This window comes from Lethenteron reissneri, chromosome 11, assembly GCF_015708825.2.
Source record: "Lethenteron reissneri isolate LAM-NWPU_2019-01 chromosome 11, ASM1570882v1, whole genome shotgun sequence".
Taxonomy (NCBI): Eukaryota; Metazoa; Chordata; class Hyperoartia; order Petromyzontiformes; family Petromyzontidae; genus Lethenteron; species Lethenteron reissneri.
The window spans coordinates 1,559,166-1,583,697 of record NC_083789.1 but is presented as its reverse complement, the minus strand read 5'-3'; the positions used below and the strand labels follow the sequence as shown (position 1 = coordinate 1,583,697).

At 50.4% G+C, this 24,532-nt stretch overlaps 1 protein-coding gene across 1 annotated transcript; it reads right to left on the bottom strand.

The window, feature by feature from the left end:
• On the bottom strand, positions 1–24,230 carry LOC133341160 (homeobox protein goosecoid-like). Its single transcript, XM_061549611.1, has 3 exons — positions 23,424–24,230; positions 9,333–9,586; positions 1–787 (listed from the first exon to the last, which is right to left on the bottom strand). The coding sequence occupies exons 1-3, from the start codon at positions 23,836–23,838 to the stop codon at positions 620–622; spliced, it is 837 nt and encodes a 278-aa protein (XP_061405595.1). The 5' UTR covers positions 23,839–24,230; the 3' UTR covers positions 1–619.
• Between the last annotated feature and the right edge of the window lie 302 nt (positions 24,231–24,532).

Genomic DNA, 24,532 nt, shown 5'->3' with positions numbered 1-24,532 from the left:
TTAAGCATAAATTACAATTACGGTACAGTATATACACACACATGGCGACGCCGCGCGTCCATGCGAGACGCATGCGCGAGTGTGAGTGAGCGTGTGTGCACTTGCCCCAGAAAGTCCGTCAAGACTATACGGGGGATCTTTGTCTTTGTGTGTAACAGTCAGGGCAATTATAAAAACGAAACCAGACGGAACAAAACAGAGGTGTGCGTGTGCGCGTAGTGCGACTCAACTTCAAATGAGTAGCTGGTGCGGTGTGTAAACATCAGCACTGGCGTGGAGGGAGGCAAAGGCGGCCAGGCGTAGTCCTGGCCACATCACTCGCTCATAGGCGCCGTGCCGGCCTTCGTGTATGTGTATGTATGTTGAACTTCTTTCGCACCGTACGTAGCCAACCGCGCTAATCGGCTGGCTAACAGCAGATGTCCCAACAGTCTGTGTAGGCTATAGCATGGTTGTTGCCCGGGCGGCATTCCGATCGATTGCAAGGCTGACTGCGCAGGCCCCTCTACGCATCACATCACACGGGCACAAACGCCGGCCGGCGTTGTGCAATGGCACGGGTGTCACGATGGCGGTGCTGGTAGAGGAGTGCACGGGTGGTGGTGGTTGGTGGGGGTCTTCATCTCTCGGTTGTCCTCGTGTCTGGACAGGGCGGGGAGAGCTCCGCGTCGGGGTCGCGCGAGATGACGCCGCCGCCACCGCCACCGCGCGACTGCTCGGCCTTGGCCTCCGGCGTGGCCGCGTGCTTCTGTCGCCGCCACTTGGCCCTCCTGTTCTTGAACCAAACCTGCGCGGGAGAGACGCCAGACGCGAGTCATGGACCCGGGGAGTAAAACCCCCACGGTGGCCTGCGCTCCTTCAGCGGACGACGGGGAGGACTAGGAGACAATTTCACGAACGAATTCTCCTCTCTCTTGCAATCTATCCTGAAGCCCTCTCGTCGTGGAGAGCGCACGCCTCGACATTTGGCATCGAGCGCCCGAACGCGTTGCCACGAGCAAGAGTAGACTGACAGTTCGCGTGGACAGGGAGCACGGGAGTTTCACGACATGTGCGTGCCATCCACCAGCCCTCGCCGCTGCCCCCACAGTGCTGGATTAGAGCCAGGTGCATAGCCACCATCGCCCGACTGGGTTAATAAAGGACCGCGAGTTGACGGTGCACGCACACGCCGCATACAAAACATCACAGGTCAACAATTCATCTTGAAATAGTGAGGATAAACCGTGCCACAGAGCCACGCAACACGCTCGCCCTCTGTGGGCCTCACGCAGAATTGCCGAGATGCCACATCCTGTGCCTGATTATCCTCGTAGCAAAAGTAGCTATGTACATATGTAGTAGCTACTACATATGTAGTACTACTGCTACTACATATGTAGTAGCTACATTATGTAGTACTACATATGTAGTAGCTACGGGTCTCGCACTTTCAAGGGCCCCGCGCTAAATGCTTTCAAGCTATCAATTCCGGTTCAGTGATTCTGCACTTGCTCTATTACGATAGTACTATACCGCCTTCAACTTTAATGAACGACTTGGTGTTTAAGGTTAGCGATTTGTCGTATTATCTGGGCTACATAGCAAATGAAAAAATACAATAACTTTACTATGCAAGTAAAAAAATCTGTGTTTTAATATTAGTTTTCATTTATTATTTAGGGCCCCTTGATAACGTGTGCTACAGGCCCCGCACGGAGCTTAATCCGACACTGGTCACAGCTGTACCCGTTCCCCTTGAACGTGCTGTGGGCATTATAGTGGCGAGGGCTGTCGGTGGCATGATCACGTGTGTGCGTGATCACACGTGTGTGCGTGATCACACGTGTGCGTGATCACACGTGTGCTCGAGCACTTCGGGCTGTCAAGCCTCCCGAGTAGAAACACGCATGGCACGGTTGTTGTTGTTACAATGACGCACTTCCCTCCAGCAAGCCCACTCCACTGCTGCCGTACACCGCCGCTTGCCTTACTCGCTCTGTGTTTCCCAGAGACACATGACGCTTGCATGCGGGGCCAGCAAACCTCACGGATAAAGTCATTCCCGAAGTACGTTGGTTTATTATTATTATAATGATTGTTTAATACGTAGGCTTTCGCGACCAATATCATGCATAGTATAGGTTTTTTTTTGGGTTAGATCGCGTAAATATATAAATGTGTCGTTAAACAAGCCACCACCCGACAGCCAATTAGTAAGGTTTGTCACGTTAACAGAACATGCCAAACGAAACGACCTGTCTCGGACCGCTATGGGCTCACACGAAACTGATTTTTCCAAGACGTAGATGCTCTGCAATCCTACCGGCTACCTTCAGAGATTTATTCACGAAGCCATCCAGATATATAAACAGACACAACTTCAACCGAGAGGATGAGTACAAACTGAGCAACCATTGGAAGGACGTTATTAACCAAGTAAAGTCTTAACTGACTGTGATGTTTCCATCCTACCTGCCTATGTCAGCTGTTATTTCCGACTCTCTGTGTCTCTCTCCATCACGCTCGGCGCGGTAAACACGACTCGTGCAAAGTAACCCGCATCCTGGTGAGTGGCATCCTCGTTGGAGGAGGCATGGGGGCAGCGGCGTCGTCATGAGACTGACGACGCCGTACCCGTGGCTACACCACGGGAAGGGAGCTTGAGTCCAGGGTGGTGTGTACGGAGCAAAGCGATAGGAACGGAATAGGGAAGAAAGAAGAAGATGAATGGAAAATAAGAGTAAATTATTGAACAGGAACGGAGAATTTCGAGCAAAGGGTCAGGAAATATGCGGATAGGGAGGCAAAGGCTGCCTACTTCAGCAGTTAATGTTATACAGTATATATATCCCTACGGTGTATATACTGTGCACACAAAAACTTAGACTCGATCTCAGACTTGTGCTCAATCTCGACACATCGCGACACACGCATCGGCTGTGAATATGCACGAAATAAACACGCGAGCACATACTTGTTGTCATTCACGCAAAGGACACAAACAGTGTCTCCGTATTTGAATTACGGCACGTTCCTGAGCACAGCCCCCACCTCCCCCAACAAACGCCAAGCGGCCAGCAACACACGGCACTTTGTTTGTTTAATTGTTCTACGTTGGAATAGTCAGAGGGCACGATGCGCGCGCGAGTTCTCGACGGAACCGCGCCGTCCCGTCCCTGCAGAGGAGCCACACGCGTCTGCCGTGGTCGTGCGAACGCGATGCAGGCTCTGGCAAAGGGCACGAGGTCCCGAGGGGGGGGGGGGGGGTCTGCACCGTAAGTTCCTTGTGATCGCGACTACGTTACACACTCAGTAAGTCAGAGTCGCAGGGTCTCCCTGCTCACGCGAGCGTGGGACAGCGTTTCTTCGTTTCTCCTTTGCGCGTTCCCGAGTCGGGGGGGGGTTCATGCCGCACCACGGCCGCTATTTACGTCCCACAATTCTAAACCGATTTATCCCCCCCCCTCCATCACCCGCCCACGTAGTGATGATGGGCTGTGTAGTCTCCCGGACTTAGCATTCTACTCACAGGGTTTTGACCGTGAGTCGAGAGCCTCCCTCTAATCAAAGCGCCACCACCCACCCCGCGAATTCTGATTGAAAGATAGGCAAAGGAGCAGCCCTGCAATTTCTTACTCAGGCCACTGCTGGCGAAAGGGCCTCCGCTACAGGGAGCTCACGAGGGTTCCTCTAGACAGGGTATTTGGTCTACTCGTCCACGCTCGCCAACCATCTTTGGAGAGGTGGGGTACCCACACTTTACCCCACCGCACGCGGACGGCCGATCGACTGAGCGTGCAGTGCGCGTGTGGACTTCGCTGCTGCTGCTGCGTGCGGCGAAGCGGGTTTCAAGAGTCTTGCACTTTTTTCGTGTTTTGGTGCCGCGCCCGTAGATCGAACCGGCGTCTCTCAATCAAAGATGTACGGCAGCGACAAACCCTCGAGTCGCTTCACGTGGCACACGAGATCCCTGGATGAATAGCGGCTTATAAATGTAAATAATAATTATTATTTACATTAATAACTATGGACAACATTCCCGTGAGCGCGCCCGCTCTGCTCGCCGTCTCTCACTCGGGGCCGTCTCCCCGCTTCGCGTTTCGCTGTCAGGGAACCCGGTCAATCAGGGCGGACGCGTCACTAGCACGGTTGGCTACGTACGGTGCGAAAGAAGTTCAACATCAGGTAGATGCGTCATGCAGGAACAACGCTCAGCTCGAATATATTTACGTAAGGCAATATAGACAGAACGGATTGTCAAAGTGATGTAATGCTTACCAAAGGAAAAATGTGTGTATACGTGTGCGCTGTTAGTTTAGACATTATATTACATTGACAAAAGCATTACAGTAAATGTAATCCCAACTTCATAGCGGATAAAATAAATATGTTATTGCGTGAATATGTTTCAGTAAGTAAACATTTACTCGCATATATATGTGGATATATTTAGTTGAGGAAGCAAACGTTTACAATATCTATTATCCTAAACGTGAATGTGATTTTTCTCAAAACTGCAATCGATTACGTTTTATTGTTGTCGATTTTTAACAAAATATATTAAGGGTCCAAGATAAAGGTGCAGCCCTGCAATTGCTTGCTCACACCTTTGCTGGCAGAAGCCGCCTCGACCAGAGGGAGCTCTGGATAGCCCTTACACGGAGTGGATAAGAGTTGGAAACAGAAATTCGCATCCGCTCGAGCTGTCCGGCCTATGTGTTGTGAAGAGGGGCCATTGCCCGAAACGTCGAACAAGTATCTACTTTGTTTCGTTTCAAGGTAGCGTATCATAATCAGAACATGCATTTATAGAGGCACAATCCGATGAGCTATAAAGCTCTTGTTCACAGATGTCCAGTGGGTGCGAGTCAGAACCTCGGCGTGTGACTTGTGACCCGCTGCCAACGCAGCAGAGTCGCCGAACGTTGTAGCGATGATGACGATGATGATGATCAAATTGCGGTCGCAATGTCTAAGAAGCGATGGCGAATCGTGACCCAGACCCTGGGAGGAGGTTTACAGCAGCCGTCTCAAGGCAGGGGGCCGCAGTGCTGGGTTTGACGGCGAAAGGCGAAGGCGTTTGGTTGTTTAAACTTTACAGAAGGCAGGGAACGGAGAGAAAACGCGCGGCTCTTACTTATCTCGTAGATTGAGATCTGTCCTGCCCGGGTCGTCCGACACGAAATTAAAGCCTCATTCGTGAATAATCAAATCAGTCAGGGGCACTATGGTGACGTCAACGCATGGCCACGTGCGTTCTTCTTAATGCAGCTTCGCTACACTAAAGTTGCCGTTTTATAAATGTGGGTTTCTATTTAATCAAGATTTGAGCTCGTGTCGGACAGCATGGGAAGAAGACACCACGTGGTATGTATCTAAGACGAGAGCTTCCTTCAGTTCCTGAAGGAGATTCCAGCCTGTGGGGTGAAACGTCGGTCATCGTGCCGAACGACAGACGATACGTATGTGTGTTACTGTATGTTGAACTTCTTTCGCACCGTACGTAGACAACCGTGCTAATCGTGTGTGTGGCGGGGTTTCTAGAACGTTGTCCCACCGGACACAGTTGCGGAGTGCGTCTTATAATCCGGAACACGCTGTTATTGTGATCGCTGCAACGATTTCAATTCGTGCACGGACGCTCGGCAATGTTTAATAACCTTCCTGATCGCACTCCCAGCTGAACCACCCCACCAAGCACGTGGTGCGGAACGTCGGACAAAATGCCGAACAGCGTGCGCGGTCCAAGCGGCACACACATCGGAGAACTAACTTGGTATGGAGGAGATACCATGTCCCTCAACTCGTTCATACATCATGATTGCAGTTGAAATTAGTTTGCCAGCTGTGTGTGTGTGTATATATATCCAGTATATATATGTGTATATATCTAGTATATATGTGTGTGTATTGCTGGGTGGGGAGCGGTAGCGTAGTGGTTAGCGCTACGCTGCGCTACGAACCCGGCGACCCAAGTTGGATTACCGCTCAGGGCCAACGGCAGTGACGATTATCTGAACCGGTCCTCCCCTAGGTCGACTCAGCCTCAAATGAGGACCCGGTGTGGTGCTGGCCACCCCCCCCCCCCCCCCCCCCCCCCACTATGCCGTGTCGGCATTCACTCTCGCTAACAGCCCTTGCTCCACACGTCTGTTGAGGGCTACACGGACACTTGCCCTGATGTGTCTAGACACGACTGCTTGACACGCTGTGTCCACACCGGCAAACGACTTCACATGTTGCGCAGAAAAGAGAAAGACCCGCGGACACATCCTGAATAAACGGAATCATTGTGATGGCTGGTATTAAGGTATACGGGCCGATCCATTTACAGATACCCCGCTAATATACTATGGATCCGTTACAAATTAAACAAATCACACCAACTATTTCAAAGCCCCTCCGCGTCTCCCACGAATCTCAACGCACGCATCAACGATTTAGCTCTCTACCCTGTCATATGCGGAGCCATCGCTCTCACACCATTCAATCACGAGAATTCGCGTAAGAGGGCGATTATAAAGCAGTGGGGTAGCGATACATGAATCACGGATCCATCATATAAAGTTAGAACGTGGTTGTATTTACTGTGATGTCGAGGCGCAGCATCGATGATAATAATACCGGGGCGAGAGGCGTTGTTAGCGAGCACCTATTAACAACGCCTTGCCCTGCTTTGTCTCCACCACACGGGCGGTGACGCAGCGCAGCTCGGCACGGGACTCGTTTCAGGCTGAGCTGACTTAGGGGAAGGTCCACGACGTAATAGGTTCAGGTAGAGACCTGTCCCGTCGTGGCCCTTCGTGGCCCTTCGTGGCCGGGAATTGAAACCCGGAGCGCAATGCGCCTCTCACCGCGGCACTGCCCGAGTCTATAATAGATCAGTACAAAGACAAAGATCCCCCGTGTAGCCTTAACAGACTGTTGGGGCAAGTGCTGTTAGCGAGTAGCACCTATGAAGGCCGGCACGGTACGCATAGGAGTGGGTAGCCAGCGCCACGCCTGGCCGCCTTTGTCTCCCAAGTGGCGATGTTTACACACCGCACCAGGTACTGTACTCATTCGAGGTTGAGTCGACCTAGGGGAGGCCCAGGACCGGTTCAGATAATCATCACTGATGGTGGCCGTGAGCTGGAATCGAACACGGGTCGCCAGGTTCGTAGTGCAGCGTGCTAGCCGCTACATCACCGCAGTACACACACACATACACACGTACACATACACACATACACACGTACACACACATACACACGTACACACACATACACACACGTACACACACATACACACACGCGTACACACATACACACACACGCACGTCGCATTCTCCGGATTATACAACTCTCCGGATAGTAAGACGCACCCCAAGCGTGTGCACGGCGTCAGCAAAAGGTTCACAAATCTGACCACACACACACCTGCCGGATTATAAGACGCACCACAGAATTTAGCTTTAAAATGCAATGATTATAGATCTCCAACACAGCGGCGTGCTGAACTCATAACGAAGTGGCACGTTTTGTTTACGCGACAAACCTGAGCGATTGTCTGTGTCGAGTGGTGGTGGGTTGACGACACAATTATATTCACGCGAGCTGACCCTAAAAAAGGGGCTCTGTTATGGTGAGCAGCAGCAGCAGTCCCCGTGAAATTCGAGCTCGCAGTTTGTGGCTGTGAGTGCCGTGTGTGTATATGTGTGTGTGTGTGTATATGTGTGTGTATGTGTATATATGTGTATGTATATATGTGTGTGTATGTATATATATGTGTGTGTATATATGTGTGTGTATATATATATGTGTGGGGAGCGGTAATGTAGCGGTTAGCGTGCTGCGCTATGAACCTGGCGTCCCGGGATCGATTCCTGCTCACGGCCAACATCAGTAACGATTATTTGTACCGGTACCTGGGCATCCCCTAGGTTGACTCAGCCTCAAACGAATACCCGGTGCGATGTCAAAACATCGCCACTGGGGAGACAAAGGCGGCCGGCCGTGGTGTTGGCCACCCATCCCCTCGTGTGCCGTGCCGGCCTTTAGAGGTGCTCGCTAACAGCACTTGTCCCGACAGTCTGTTAAGGATATACGGGGGATCTTTGTCTTTGTGTATATATATATATAAAATATATCTGCCGTGATCAACCCACTTATTTCTGTATATAGCGTAAATCCAGATTGTATTTTGATCGTGTTGTATCATGCATCTACCGATACGATGTTCTACACACGCATGTAAGGTACAGATCAGCAACCGGCACGATCACAATTCCCAGTGACGGGACATTGCATATAGGGCAGACCTGTTCCTACCCTATGTTTGATTCTGGATGATGCAAATTTTATTGTAATGTACAACGACTCTATTCTCCGACGAAGGGTCATCGCCCAAAACGTCAGCATGAGCTGTATCCGGGTGCAACATCCCACCAGAGTTAATTTATTATAAGTTGAACGTATAATTTGCGTGTGTGAGAGAGTTGTACTGTATGTTATATTAGCTCTAGCTATGTGTATGCTGTATATTAGTCACAGCTGTGTGCATGCTGTATGTAAGTCGCTTTGCGTTCCCGCTCCTCGCCACCCCATGTTTGTCATTGCTCCCACGGGTCTCTCTCCTATCCGTTACGTACGGCGCGAAAGAAGTTCAACATATAAATAAATATATACATCCGTACGGCCTGGACTGCCTCTCAGTGTAGTCATTATAGTGCTGCGTCATTGTTCAGCGCTTTGTGAATTGTTTTGAAAGTCGCGATATAAAACTCACTTGTTGTTGTTGTTATTATAATCACCGAGCTATGATGATCCAAGCGACACGGGTTTAATCACCAGACACACACTCACACTTACACGCGACTGCTTCTGAGCAAGTGTTCTCAGAACCCCGTCTGGAATCGGAGGTCAACGTCAGCCACTGTGGAAGAGGATCGAGCGGACTTCTGGCCGTGCCCGGCGCGCGAGCTGCCGCATTGCCCCTCTCACGATCGCAGCAACTTTGCAACAAGAGCGTGCATTTGCCATTTTCACTTTTGACAACACGGTGATTAGCGAACATTCGTTCGCAATGCCTTCCACCGCGCGTTCTAAACAACTGTGAATTATGTGTTGTGAAGAAGGGCTATTGCCCGAAACGTCGCCTATGATATATATTTCGTTTAAGGCCACAGCGTTGAGTTTGTTTTTGTTCGACACAACTGAATCGCCCGTGCGTGTGGGCCCCGATAAAGCATTTAGAAGGTGGCCTGAGCCTTCAACAGCTGTGATGATGGTGGTGGTGTGGGGGACAGCACCCCCCCCCCCCCCACTTTACCCCCATCCCCCTCCAGCCCCCCCCCCCCCACCCCCCCTCACCTCGACGCGCTCCTCCCGCAGGTGGACCCGGCGCGCCAGCTGCTCGCGCATGCTCACGTCCGGGTACTGGTTCTGCTCGAAGAGCTCCTCCAGCGCGCCCAGCTGCTCGTCCGTGAAGATGGTGCGGTGCCTCCGCTTGCGCTTGTGCAGCTGGTGCAGCATGTGCATCTCGAGGCGAGCCGCCGCCTCCCCGGGCAGGTAGGGCCAGAGAGCGGGCAGCCCCGCGGGCCCGTACAGAGCCGAGCTCCCGAAACCTGCGGTAAGACATTTGCGTGCGTGCGTTGGAGCAGAGCGCGGCTGCATTTTCTCGCGATGGGATATTTTGCGGAACGCTGCCCGAGGCTGACTTTAAAACGGGCGAAGGGATTCCCTGCTGCTCACGTGAGGCCCTGAGGTTGTCGGTGGCTAGGAGATGTCAACTACCTCGCTTGGTATACAGGAGGTCGTGGGTTCGATCCCGACCCTGACGCCTGCTGCTGTGTATTTGGAGTTTGCGTGTCTCTCTCCCCGTGGTCGCGTGGATTTTTCTCTGGGTCCTCTGGTTTTTTCCCCCTCCACATGTAGAAACACGCGTTTAGAGTATTTGGTTGCTATACATTTCCACGTGATTAGCCACTTTGTTGAGCGATCATTTGTGGCCAGGTTGCTTGTGAATAAGAGCTGTATAGCTCAGTGGGCCTTTCCTTGTAAAAAAAAAAACATTGTTTCGTTCAATGGAATAGTTTTCCGTTTACAGCCCTAAACCAGCGGTGGAAATCCCATATTCTTATTACGTAAGATAACCGCTGTTGATTCTCTCACAAAGTGGTACCTGTTTTATCGACCCCCTAAAGCGACGATGTACTGGTTGAAAGCGCAATCACAGCACTAGTCTGGCAACCCTCCGGTCACGATTAGTTCGCTCTGCCTCCTGAGCCACACAGCTCGGCGTAGGAACTCCCCGCGTAAGGGGCTACCACTCGAGTCGAAGACTAATTGTGTTCCTATAATACTATTGATACATGGACTCACCGTTACGTGCGTCCTTATTAAAGACAGTTTTTTTCTCAGAGCAAGGAAGTTAAATGTATAAGTAGTGTCCTTAAGGACATCCGATAACCGTAAGCGCTCTTCCCGCACGTGTTATGCACACGGCCACACACACACCGCAAAGACAAAGATCCCCCGCGTAGCCTTTTCACAGACTGCTGGGGCAAGTGCTATCAGCGAGCACATTTGAGTGCATCCCCTGTCAAGATGTCCATTCTCTACCCCGAGTAGCGGTGCCTCCGTGCCGTCACGGCGAGCACTCCGGACTTGCAAGACGGAGGTCACGGGCGAGTCAGCAACTCAGGTGAGGCCCGACACCACCTTCATATGACCAGAGTATCCAGAGAAAAGCCATGCCTGCAAGAGGGTAATATTCGAAACGTCGCCGATTCAGCGAATGGACCAAATTGCACTGAGCTCACGGTTGCGCTGCCATCTGTTGGCTGCGACCAGAAATTCACCGCAGCAGTGACACGCAGACGCCGATGGCCAGAGCCGTCCCCAGGTTTTGGCGAAACGGCGCGACCAGCACGGGCCCCGCGCTTGGAGGGTGGAGGGGGGCCGCACTTCGACGTGACGGTGTCAGACGTGATACTTCCTGGGGAGTTTGAAAGCACTTGGGGCTCCACAGTGGGATGCGCAGTACCGGATTATCCTCGTAGCAAAGGTATCTACATATGTAGTAGTAGCTACATATGTAGATATGTAGATACTACATATGTAGTAGTAGCTACATGTGTAGTAGCTACATATGTAGATACTACATATGTAGCTATGTAGCTACATATGTAGTAGTAGCTACATATGTAGTAGTAGCTACATATGTAGTAGTAGTAGCTACATATGTAGTAGTGGCTACATATGTAGTAGTAGCTACATATGTAGTAGTAGCTACATATGTAGTAGTAGTAGCTACATATGTAGTAGTGGCTACATATGTAGTAGTAGCTACATATGTAGTAGTAGCTACATATGTAGTAGTAGCTACATATGTAGTAGTAGCTACATATGTAGTAGTAGCTACATATGTAGTAGTAGTAGCTACATATGTAGTAGTAGCTACATATGTAGTAGTAGTAGCTACATATGTAGTAGTAGCTACATATGTAGTAGTGGCTACGGGCCCCGCGATTTAAAGTGCCCCGCGCTAAATGCTTTCCAGCTATCAATTCCGGTTCAGTGATTCTGTACTTGCTCTATTACTATAGTACTATACTGCCTTCAACTTTTACGAACGACTGGGTGTTTAAGGTTAGCGATTTGTCGTATTATCTGGCTGTATAGCAAGTGAAAAAATACACTTACTTTACTATGCAAGTACATTTTATATATATATTTACTTTTTTGTATTTAGGGCCCCTTTATAACATATGCTACAGGCCCCGCACTAGCTTAATCCGGCACTGGGGACGTGCCCCGGGGCACAGCCCCTCCCCTGTGGACGGGCCTGCCGATGACAACCTCTGCTTGTGCACGGCGTTGAACACATCCAGAGCTCTCTCCCGGCTGCTGCAGCCATGCTCAGCGTCTTCTTGAGACCTCACGAGTTTCGGCGCATTCTGGGTGACCTGGTCACGAGGCGCCAACACTCGCCCCAGCCTCTCACGCCGCAATCTCCAGCGCCACACCCGTCCCGGGGCCTCGTTGAGCCAGAGGGCTTTAGGGGTTGCACCCTGGGCCTCGGATTGTGAGTGCCCCCCCCCCCTCCCTCCAACATATATTTCAATAAACAGCTTCATAATGGATGACATGCAACACTCTCGCACTGCGATAAATCCTACAGCGTAATGTAATCGTTAAAGTCACCACATCGCGGTGTGCATGACTCACCGGTTATGTTGCCGAATGTAAACTACTTTGGTTCGTCTTCTTGGTTCTTTCGGTAAAGTCACGTAGAAGGGAAGTAATAAAATAATAAAAATAAAACATTATAAAATAATTCTCACGACGCTCCAAGCGTGGTGGTGTTTCATTCAGACGCTTTCTCCCCGACAGACCTGGTCTTCTGATGACGGCTGCTTGCGTCATGGCCGAAACGTCGTGAGAATAATTTTATTATGTTTATTTTTATTATTTTATTACTTCCCTTCTACGTGACTTTACCGAAAGAACCAAGAAGATGAATCCCTGCAGTCACGAAATCTTTAAATCGAAATGTATACATTGGTTCGTGCTAACGTTGAGTTGGCTTTACAACTAGTGCTTCGCATTTACAGAAGAAGACAAAACTCGAACTGAAATAGCCAAAGTGAGTAACGCTGGGCGTGGGTGGTGGTGGTGGTCGTGAAAGGTCGAGGTGAGGAATGGATTAAACAGAGAGGAGTCCCCCAATATGACAGCCCAGGCCCCCCCTAAACATGAATCCAGTCCCCCTCCCCGTTACCATTTCTTATTCGCAGTAAAACATGTGCGTGTCCTCTACACAGGCGTGTATCACTACACACAATGGCAGCGCAGTTCACAGACAACACCCTCGCATTTACATGTTGATTTGTATTTAACTTGTTAAAAAAAACTCTTCATTTGTACCAGTGCACCAGAAAATGGAGTGTGCGTGATCTGAGTAGACTTGTACACGACTCGGCAACCCTAAACCTCATCCGCACACACACCGTGCCAGCAGCAGATGTGGATACTCGATGATGTTGATGATGATGCAAAATTTTTTAATTAAACGCTGTCTGGCTCAATCAAAGTTCAACGTAACATTAGAAGCGTTGCTCTAAATCAACATGAGCCATAGCAAGAAAAAGTGCACGTCTCCATAAAACAAACCCTGGTATCAGTGTCATGGAACCTTACGAAGTATTTGTTCGGGCAGTTGTGGCGGTGGTGGCGGTGGTGGTGGTGTGTTGCCAATCGGCACAACTGCGGACGCATTCACCGCGAACGTGGACCTTAAATATCTCGCGACATTATCCGCGAAAATTCGGCCACGTGTGCCGACGTCACGGTCCAAATCTGCTCAAATTTGGAAAATTGCTCGCAAATTACTTAATTGGAGTAGCCAATAGCGACATCAGCCCCTACCCACAGACGAACTCCCCACTCGCAGGCCCCTATAGCGATGTGTCCCTCACGCACCGCACAGGAAGGGCTGTCAGCAGGTTTATTCGTGTCGTACACCCTCCTCCACCCGACACAGCCCAGCAGCGTGGACTACACGCATGTTTATTTTACAACATAATTGCTATTATTACGTTTTTTTTTTTTACAAATCTGCAATTGTGGAATGCTTTGATGTTGTCTGCCTGCCGAAAAGCTCCTTGGAATAGAGTTCCTTAGCTCTATTGGCTTTACCCAGTGATAAAAACACTTGTGATTCTATTTAGATTTAAAGCTTTCGTGACTGCAGGGATTCATCTTCTTGGTTCTTTCGGTAAAGTCACGTAGAAGGGAAATAATAAAATAATAAAAATTAAACATAATAAAATACAATTCTTACGACGTTTCGGCCACAACCCAAGATTAATTATTATGAATTATAACACTGGTCGCGAAAGTATGAACGCGTTAAATTTAGAGAGATAATAAGAGATATTCTTGGTTCTTTCGGTAAAGTCACGGAGAAGGGAAATAATAAAGTAATAAAATACAAAACTATAAGAATTCTCACGACGTTTCGACTGCAACACAATCATCATCAGGTGTGAAATCCACACCTGATGATGATTGCTTGTGTTGCAGTCTAAACGTCGTGAGAAATGTAGTTTTATATTGTATTATTTTATTATTTCCCTTCTACGTGACTTTACCGAAAGAACCAAGAATATTAATCCCTGCAGTCACGAAAGCTTTAAATCAAAAGATAATAAGAGAGTTTGTCATTGTAATTATTGGGGCATTTCTGCGCCCGATAAATGCAAATGTCTCATTGCTCAGTGCACGTGACATCAGGCAGCACGTGACTGACTCCTCTACACAACACGTGACTCCTCTACACATCACGTGACTCTACACAGCACGTGACACTACACAGCACGTGACGACACAGGCCGTGACTCTACAGAGGCCCTCTTGAAACACGACTTCACTGCGCGCAATAAAATCCATGTTGTCGTTAGCGGGTTATTTGACACGGTAGAATTACTTTAGGCAATGAAATGTAAGCTAATAAATCTGCTCATCAGGTTTTTTTGTTAACTCCGCAGTGAGTGGGAGGAGGGGGCGGCAGCGGCGCAGAGGTTGGTTGTTAGCGCGCTGCGCTCAAAGCTTGACGACCCGGGTTCAATCCCCGGTCACGGGTGATGGTAACACCCGTGGCGGGTGATATCCAAACAGCCAGCCCTTCACCAACTCGCACGGACCCGCGTGGTGAAGTATGGCCAAACAACCCCCACGACCGACACGGTGTCGGGAGACCTGATCAGCACCTGCGATGAGCACGTTGAATGCGCACGGTGCGAAATAAGATCAACGTACTTCCAATTGTGGGCTGGTGAAAGGGATATGAATGATCGTGATTAATATAATCATCCTGAAATTACAGCCCAGTGCCGTAAAAAATCGTACGGTTAAAACTGAAGATACAATTTTAACTGCAACAGAAAATTTATAGCTCTTACTTTATATCAGTCGGCACAAGTTTCAATGTTTAATATCAACGGTTTAATGCAGAGTTCTAATTCAGTAAAAAAAACCCTGCACCAACACAGGGTGCCGTGGTAAACGCTGGTCAACAACAATAACGGAATGACAGCCAAGGGACGGAACGCGTTGTGGTCGAGCATGAAATCAGCTCGTGTGAATAATGACGTCGCAAGAAGGTGAGAGGTGGCGAAGGCTTGGCGAGAGCTGCATCCAGCAGTGGATCGATCGTGGCTGATGATAAAATAAATCATCAGACTTAACGCCTCCCTTACGTATTCGTCTCCGCAGTAAAATCTTAGTTTTTATTCCATCAGCCACACAGCCTTTGGTGAGCGCATATTATCAGCACCGTGGGTATAATACAAACCTTGAACTGATTTCGAAATTCAGTGTCTCATCAGCAAGGTCAGGCAAAAACCATTTCTGCTACAAACAGATCCTCCCTTAACGCAAAACTAGATAATACGCACGATATCCGTATTGCAGGAATATATATAGAGTTGTTAATTAAATTCTCCACAACGAAGTTCAATGTGCATGATGTGCCTTGGCCGATGACCCAGACGATGAGAGGCGTTAGCGATCCCGTGTGCAGGAGGCCCACGCGGCACACGGGGAGGGGGTGCGGCACAGCGGGACCAGCGGAGCACGCAGCTGGTCGACCGCTCGTGCGGGACACTGGGGACACCCGTGACCCCCCCCCCCCCCCAAGTGACCCACCCCGTGACCCACCCCGTGTATCCCCCCCAGTGCTCGTGTCGGGCAGCCCAAGCCAGCGCCCTGGGTCTGGGATCACGCGGGGCCCGGCCCTGCCCGGCGACTCGCACCCGCACTGCGTGCACGCCGCTCAACTCCTTCCGTCCCTGCCTCCAGCCAGCCAGCAAAACTTGTTTTTATGAAATAACTTCGCATACTGTTTGGTGATGCTGCTACATTAGCACTGGCGCACAAGAACAAATCACAGCATGACGAACTCAACACGTGCGTTAACCATAACAACAGCGTGGACTCCCAATTAAACATCTGTAACAGGTCACATTTTGAGCCATGGCCCTTCTTCATAGCGCATCGATATGTAAGAGGAGGCGTCACTTTTTAATATTTTTTTTATAGATTTCGTTCGTTTATTTCAGTGTTTAACCGCAGCTGTCGATGTGTATACCGCATCGTCTGTATGCCCCTCGTATCGAGCAACGCAGCGAGATGTTCGCGCTTCCAGCGTGCGGAGCACACCGCTTTCAGTCGACACGGCAGCGACATTCAGCGAGGCAATCGCCGTAGCTAAACGTAAAATAGGAAATGCAATTATTATTATGATTATTGCTGGTTATACATTCAATTGTAAATGTCAGTTCCTCTCACTCGTGTCACGCCGCCTGATGTTACGTTGCATTGCTCGCTATATTTTCTGTTGTACGTGTGTCTGGTGATGTATGAGACGCGTTTATACAATTGTCTCTGCCTGTGTTCTATGGGGTTCCCTGTGAACCCCTCGTCCCTTGCCATGGGACGTGCTCGCTATCGCCGTGTCGGCAGTTCCTGGCCCTGTCGCCGTTAAAGACGAGCGTGTTAGCTCAGTCGACTTAAGCCGAAACAAACTGACTTGACATGTGTATGGAGGATTCGGGGAATAACGTTGTTGTCACGCAACATGCATTTCGCCTTATTCTGACCTCATACTTCGTATAAAACCCCTTTTGAAATGATGTGAGGAATGCAGGATACACAGCGATCGTGCACGAGGGATCCACGGATCGGCGTCCTCTATTTTTGAGGTCCAAACGCCGATGATCCCGACTCCGAGAAAGTCCGAAGAACGTTCAGGAATGTACGGAGGAACAAAATTGAACCCGGGACGCAGATTAATAATAACAATTGTTGTTGTTGTGTCAAAGTGGGAATGTACTGTACGCTGAACTTCTTTCGCACCGTACGTGGTCAACCGTGCTATCGTGGGAGGCGCGGGGGAAAGGACAACAAACTAAACACACACAATGGGCAGAGCGCGCAAGGCGAAGACCTTTAACACGAGATAGCGCGACCCCGAGGAGCTGGGAGGTACGAATAAAAAAAAACTTGGGAGAGAAAAAAAACCTTCAAAGCAACACTTTCCAATTCTGCCCCCACCGCCCCCCCCCAAATAAATGACGACCCAGAGGTTGCTTTGGTCTCCGTTGCGTTGAGTGGCGGCTCTCGTCAGCACCCCCCCCCCCCCCCCCCACTGACCCTCCCCCCCACCCCGCCCCTGTGGAAGCTGCTACGAGATCGACTCCTGCGAGTTCCAACTCGACTGCGAATCCCGGTCTCAAACGCGCGCGCAAATACAATAGAACACTTATCATTGTTTTGTTAATACAAAAATTGCGAACCACACCGTCACCGTGATGGTTATTGGGGGACCCCGGGCGAGTGTGACGCTAGAGCCAGTGGAGAGTGCGCGGAGGCTGCTGTTGGAGTTACGCAGTTGAAAGTTGTTCATTTCTCTTCGACGGACGGCACGAAGCACACACAGATCCCCCGTGTCGCCTGTTGGGGCGAGTGCTGTTAGCGAGTAGCATCTGTGAAGGCCGGAACGTCACAGCAGGGGGTGGGTTGCCAGCACCACGCCCGACCGCCTTTGTCTCCCTAGTGGCGATGTTTACACACCGCACCAGGTACTCATTTGAGGCTAAGTCGAGCTAGGCGAGGCCCAGGACCGGTTCTAATAATCGTCACCGGAGTTGGCCGTGAGCGGGAATCGAACCCGGGTAGCCGGGTTTGTATTGCAGTGCGCTAACCGCTACACGACCGCAAAGATAAAGACCACCCGTATAGCCTCAACACTCACACAGACGCACACACGCGCACACGCACGTGCACACACACGCGCACACGCACGTGCACACACACGTGCACACGCACGCGCACACGCACAATCACCTTTGCGGTCACTCGTGCGGGAGGGAGATTCGAGAGAGAAAAACGTAAACCAACTTTTTCCGAACCCAGGCACCAAAGTTGTGGAACAGCTTCCCTGGAAATATCATCACTGCACCCACAATTGCCCTATTTAAGATGAAATCAAAGGCACGTAGGTTTATGATTTTGTATGCGTATCGTCTGAATAGCTCAAACTAAGTGCGCAATCATGAGAATATGGTCTCGTGCACAGCTCTCCTTTAACATCGTGCGTCTTCCCGTGTGTTGTCTAGATTGCCTGTACCGTGTTGTTCTTGAACACTGCATTTGGCCTGCAATCTCTTCCTTACTCTGTAATAATCTTAAATGCACGTTATTCTTGCGCCCCACGATGTACTGCATGGGAGACAACGTATTATGCATGATGGTGATGATGATGTTTGATGATGATGAAGATTTAGATGCTTCTCTCAGCACGTTCGAGCCCTTTGAGACGGCGAGAGTGGTGGCAATGAACGCCCGTCATGCGGCGTTTTGAAGGCAAGGGTTGGTGGAACACGCAGAGATTTAGGAAAATCCCAAACCCGCTTTGCTACGAGGTGGCCAAACGTAAGTCCAGCCAGCGACGCGATTTGTAAAGTAATTGACCGAACATTGCAGTGCAGGAGGCCTACGTCTATAAACATTTGCATATACACACCTCAACATACAGTATACATATATACATACACGATCTACACCGTGAATCCTTCCTAGATAGATTGATAACATTACGCAATTATTACCCACACGACCATATAAAAGGGAGTACTATTCCTAATTTTCCAACGTCGCACTGGAGAAAGGATAATACCTCACTGAGGCCCGTACACAAAACATTAAACTCTGACAACCACTCTTTGCTTCTGTGGGAATAATGCAAAGACGTCTCGCTCTGAGCAGCACTGGAATATCTCAACACAATCCACGGTGAGGGTGGCCACTTGAACTCCGTTGTGAGCGGCGCGATATTCTTATCATTATTCTCGTGACTTATTATCGCCGGCAGTCACTGGTATCGAACCTGAACTTTCTGAACTCGCTGGCTCAATGGGCGGTCGCCAGGCGCTCGTGAGCTATCGCCTCTCCAGGCCGCCGTGGCCATCACGAGGGTGATTCATCACCACCTCGCTCAAGCGCCGCTCCGGGACAATGATGATATCGTCCTCATAAAGTTGCTCATAGGACTGTCGAGACACAGGGTAGAGGAGTAAATGATTATTATTATTAGTGATAGGCGTATTTTGTAATCTAGTGGTAGTGCCTTACGTCGACATCACGACTTCAAGCCAGCTGAGCAGCGTCCCGGAAAATATACGAGTCAAAAATTTAGATCTGGTTACATTGCTAACGTTAGGCTTAAGTAAACATGCAGAGATGTTTAATATGTGTGTGTATATATATATAGCATGCACATATTCATAATTGTAGGGCCACTAATGTTGACTTTTATTATACTTTACATGCTAATGCGAATCGAAGTTCAATTGATATCGCCGCTTGCCAGTACGAACGACTACACATCCACTGGTGAAACACTCTCATTAGCAACACTCATCCATCCCTTGCCATGCGAAGGTCTTGTTAATAATAGCAGATGACAATAGTTATTCAATATCCTGTGCGCGGTAAGTAGACGCCTGATTTTATATGGCCTGCCGTACACAATTTTCCGAATGCGTAAGTTATGTCATTTATAATACACGTGCGTGTTAGCTTAATGTCAGGTTGTCAAGAATAAACCAAGGCAAGGCACTCGTGCGAGAGACAGGATGTCCACTGAGGAGATGGAGCGATGGAATGGGATGGCGTGCAGGTGCTGGGTGCATGGCAGTGGGGAGGCCTTCATCCAGCAGTGGATCCACCCTGTCGATCTTGTTGACAACTGTCGGTGTCATTCTGTATGGTTCACAGCGGGTGCATGGCCGATTGTAGCTGCATCGTCACCGCTGATGTTAACCGTGGCCGGGAATCGAACTCATGTGTGTCCGGGTTCAAAGCGCAGTGCGTGTTCCACTGCTCAACCGCCCCGCACCTTGGCAGTGAATACCGGAGTGTGAGACGCTCCGGAAAGAAAGACGCACCCCCAAACCCGTGCCCGGTATCAGCAAAATTATACAAATCTGCTCACACACACAGACACAATAGCTTGCCGCATTATTAAGAGACGCACTCCCAACTTTAGCTTTCTCAAGATACACGGGAAATCAAAGTGCGCAATAAAGGCTAGAAAATACGGCAATCTTGCTTATCTTGCAAATCGCGCCGAGTCTCGCGCGCAACTTTAAAGAGTTGTTGTCATGCCGTGTGTGAACGAACACACGTGGCCGGCTACTCACACACTGCGTGCGTTAAGGCCCGTCAAAGGTAGAGTCTGAGATGTTTCTCGAATCATTCACCACGCAGGTGTGCACCACGGCTTGCAGTTGTACTAACAAACAAACACAATACATGACATGACATGCGTGCAAACGAAATTATATCGTGGGCCGTGATGATGGAGAATGTTGTGATGCGCGGTAAATATTTAAACTGCTATGAAAAGAGCATAGCTGTTACCCTTTCCATTTGGTGTTTGAACGTCTTAACGCCTTTTTTATTTCCATAATAAAGGGTAAAACCTATCCTTATTTTTGCATACTTTGATACTGGCAAAAATGCCCGTTGTGTGTTAAAACTGCTGTCAACACGGAGACACTTTCACGGGTACCGTCATTCGGTGATTATTATCCGCGAGGCAAGCAGACTCAGCAGCCTCCAAATGTTTGACACCGTCAAACGGGGGCTAATTCATAGCACGATGTGCTCTCATTTCGCTGGCCTATCATGCTGTTGTTGTTATCATATTGTAACATTATATAACATTCCAAGCGATCTTACGAAGCCATACAAAATCACGGCGAGAAGTGCACTATCTAACATTCACAAGGCACATTGGCCACACCACAATACTGCGAGGGGAGCTCGTTATTTTGTGGTGCATGCACGTGGCCGTCACTCCACACTTGATGTGTATATGTTGACGTGTATTCTAAATATATGTTATGTATATACACGCTCTTGTTATGCCATGGTGCTATACGTAAGATGGCGATCCTGCGTTGGCAATGGTGCACCACCGCGACCAACAATACATCACACACTCGTCGGTAACACTGCGGCCATAAAATAAACAAATAGTCAACGTTTCAGGCAATGACCCTTCCTTCTACACAGCGGTGATATCTGCCTGCTCAGAAAAAGGCAAGCGATATCTCTCCTGTGACGTGATATGTATAATAAGTGGTTGGCCACCGCCGGGTACTGTGAACGCGACTCAACAGCAGCACGACTGAGTGTGAAGTTGAAGGCGACGGCCACGTACAGCTCTTGCCATGGCCTCACATGTCACCCACTTTGTTTCTGTACCGTTTATGTAATTTCCTTTTTAAAGCACCGCTGAGTTCGTGGCGACTTCGTTGAGTTCGTGGCGAGTTCGTGCGTCGGTAGTCCGAGCGCACGCAATGCGCATCGACTGACTGCCCGAAGCGTTCACGCGGCACCGCTCGCCCGCGAATGAATCGCGAGGCGAGCGACGGGAGGAGAAGCGAAGGCGGCACAGTCGCTCTGGACTTGCGAAGCGATACGGGGGCGATCCATTTGTAGACACCCCACTAAAATTGCAGGTGACATCCTTTCGTTTTAAAGCTTCGTACACTTCTCCCAGCACCAATCTCAATGCTATACACGTATTGATCAATCTTTTGCACACTCTCTCCTCTCTGCCAAGGTTATTATCATTACCGAGCCTGGATCCCGGGTTTAGACTAAAGAGTATTTATTAATGGATGGGGTATCTATAAATGGATCGCCCTGTATTGTGCCACTGGATCCTATATACGGCTGTATCAGGTGAGCAGTGGAGGAGATGTCTGTACCATACAGGCAATCGCGTCCTACTACTGTTGTAGAGCATTGTATTACTTACTCTTTGGTTCTTTCGGTAAAGTGACGTAGGTATAAAATAAAACAAAATAAATTAAATCGCGACGTTTCGGGCGCAACACAAGCATCCTTCATCAGGTGGGACAACCACAGCAAGAAACAATAATAGCTGAAGTGGGCAAAAGGGCTGCTGTAACAAGAGGCTATCGAGATGATTGTATTACTTCACAGAAATAAGGGCGCCGTTGTTTATCTGTATATAGACCAATATGTGTGCAGTGTATTGTGTAACGAATGTAGTTAAATGATAGTATAGTGCACATATAAAACCATAACGACTCTAGTTTTGGGGCAGTGAAATTGAATAATAGTAAAGTACTCTATTAACATATTCTTGGTTCTTTCGGTAAAGTCACGTAAAAGGTAAATAATACAATAATAAAAATACAACTATTAAATTCTCACGACGTTTCGGCCACAACGCAAGCAGCCGTCCTCAGGTGAAAAACAGAGCTGTCGGAAAGACAGCGTCCTAATGAACACTGCTAAGCTTGGCAGCGTATTTTAGGCTGGGTGGGAGGAGGAGACGTTATTTGGATGTTCTAATCGGTGGGATTTCAAAATGTTTAAATATTAAAAGTTAAAACCACGGGTGGTTCGGAACAACGCGTTATCGCTAACTTTGGGGAGCGGTGGCACAGCGGTGAGGCCATTAGGAACCCGGTCACCGCAGTCGTCACATTTCCCACCCACGGCAAACATCAGTCGCGAGTGGCACGTGAACGAGCAATCGTTCCGCCGTTTCAAAATAAAGCGGCACTGACCGTGAGCGGGTGAAGTATGGCCGAACAAAAGTGTCAGTCCCCCCGCACGGTGTGGGGTGGGTGAGGCCTTCGCCCAGCGAATCGAGCGATGCGGGGCCGCGTTTTACAATCGCCGTCAACACGCGCGCCGACCGAGTTGCTGAGGCCGAGCTCGCTCTCAAGTTGCGTGGAACGCGCCACTCGGCAGCTCCGTGTGTGAGTCGCGCGCTCCGTTCGAACGTGGCCGACGGAGAGGGGACCGTGGCGCCTCGCTACGTCGTTACGACGTTACATCGTTACATCGTCACACGAGGCGGCAGGGAACGGGTCGCGTGACTTTGTTTAAAGGGGAAGGGAGGCAGGTGGAGGGATGCACAGCGCTAGGACGGGGGAGGGGGGGAATAGACGACAGTTGTGGCTTTAAAGAAACTTAAAACGAACTTTAAAGAAACTTTAAACGAACTTTAAACAAATACGAAAGGTTCCCCGGTAACGCGGAGATCCGCCGTTGTCTCTCGCGCTAAAGTCGCCTGCGTCTCCCACCCGCTGCTGCTGCCGCTGCCGCGTGTGCACGGATGGCGAGAGGCTGCGTCTCATCATCACCAGCCAGCCATGGCCACTCTACTGCTGGATGAAGGCCACTTCTCGAACTAATTCCCGTCGTTCCATCTCCGCGCGCTCTACGGACTCGCGGAATTCAAACAGGGGGGGAGGGGGCGGAGGGGGTGGGGGGCCACCCCCCTCCACTGCCCTCGCCCGGACGGGGCCGCGGCTCAGCGCAGGTGACAGCGCGGCACGCGCGACCTACCTGCGGGCACGGCGTAGGGGCACTTCGCGCACGACGAGGGCGGGAACGGAGGGCCGCAGCAGGCGTGCGGGGAAGCCGGCAACTCGCCGCTCAGCGGCCCGTAGAGGTAACCAAATCCTAGGGGGGCAGGCCCCCCACTGGAGCTGTAGCCTGGGGGCGAGCCCGCGGGCGCGCACGCGTAGAGCCCCCCGTAATCCAGCAGCTCCTTGCGAGGAGCCGCCGCCGCTGGTGCCTGCTGCTGTTGCTGTTGCTGGTGCTGCTGCTGCTGCTGGTGGTGGTGGTGCATCACGCGTTGAAAGCCCGAGGACGCAGGGAGAGACCCGGCTCCAGTCGTCATGACGCCGCCACCGCCGTGGCCGCTACCGCTGGGCTTGCGGGCCAGTATGCTGTCGATGCTGAACACATGCACGGACATCTCTGCTGCTGCTGCTGCTCCTGCTGCTGCTGCTGGAGCGCGACGAGACGTTTGTATTGTGGCTGTTGTCGTTGGGAATGTTTGTGGCGGAGTTTGTCGAGAGATGGAGGGGGTAGAGGCTGCGAGGCACTAGGAGGGCCCGTCACTCCACTCCACTCCGCCCGCGCTCCCGACTCGCGCCTCCTTCACTCGCTCTCCCAGGAGGGGCACGCGGCACGGCCTTCGTAGTCGTCGTCTTCTTCTTCAATGTGAAGGCAGCGGTGACGCCAGAGTTGGACTATGATGATGATAATAACATCATCATCGTGGTGCGCTCTAGGGAAGTTCTATATCGCAGGCTGGCCCAGCTGAGCTAAGCGAAGAGGAGCCGAGCGCTGTGAGCGCTGGAGGGAGTCGCGTGCGGGTGAAATAACGCGCAGGCTCCGTGCAGCATCGGGCAGCGGAGGCAGACGCGGTGGGGGGGAGGAGGGAGGGGGGGCAGCTGGAGGGAGGGGGGGCAGCGCTAACGCCGTCTCCGCGTCACGCACCGGGGCCCGCGCCGTGATGTAAAAACGTGAGCAAAGCGGATTGTCTCACACACACACTCACACACACTCACAGACAAAGATCCCCCTTGTAGCCTTAACAGACTGTCGGGGCAAGTGCTGTTAGCGAGTGGCACCTATGAAGGCCGGCAACGAGCACACGAGGGGGT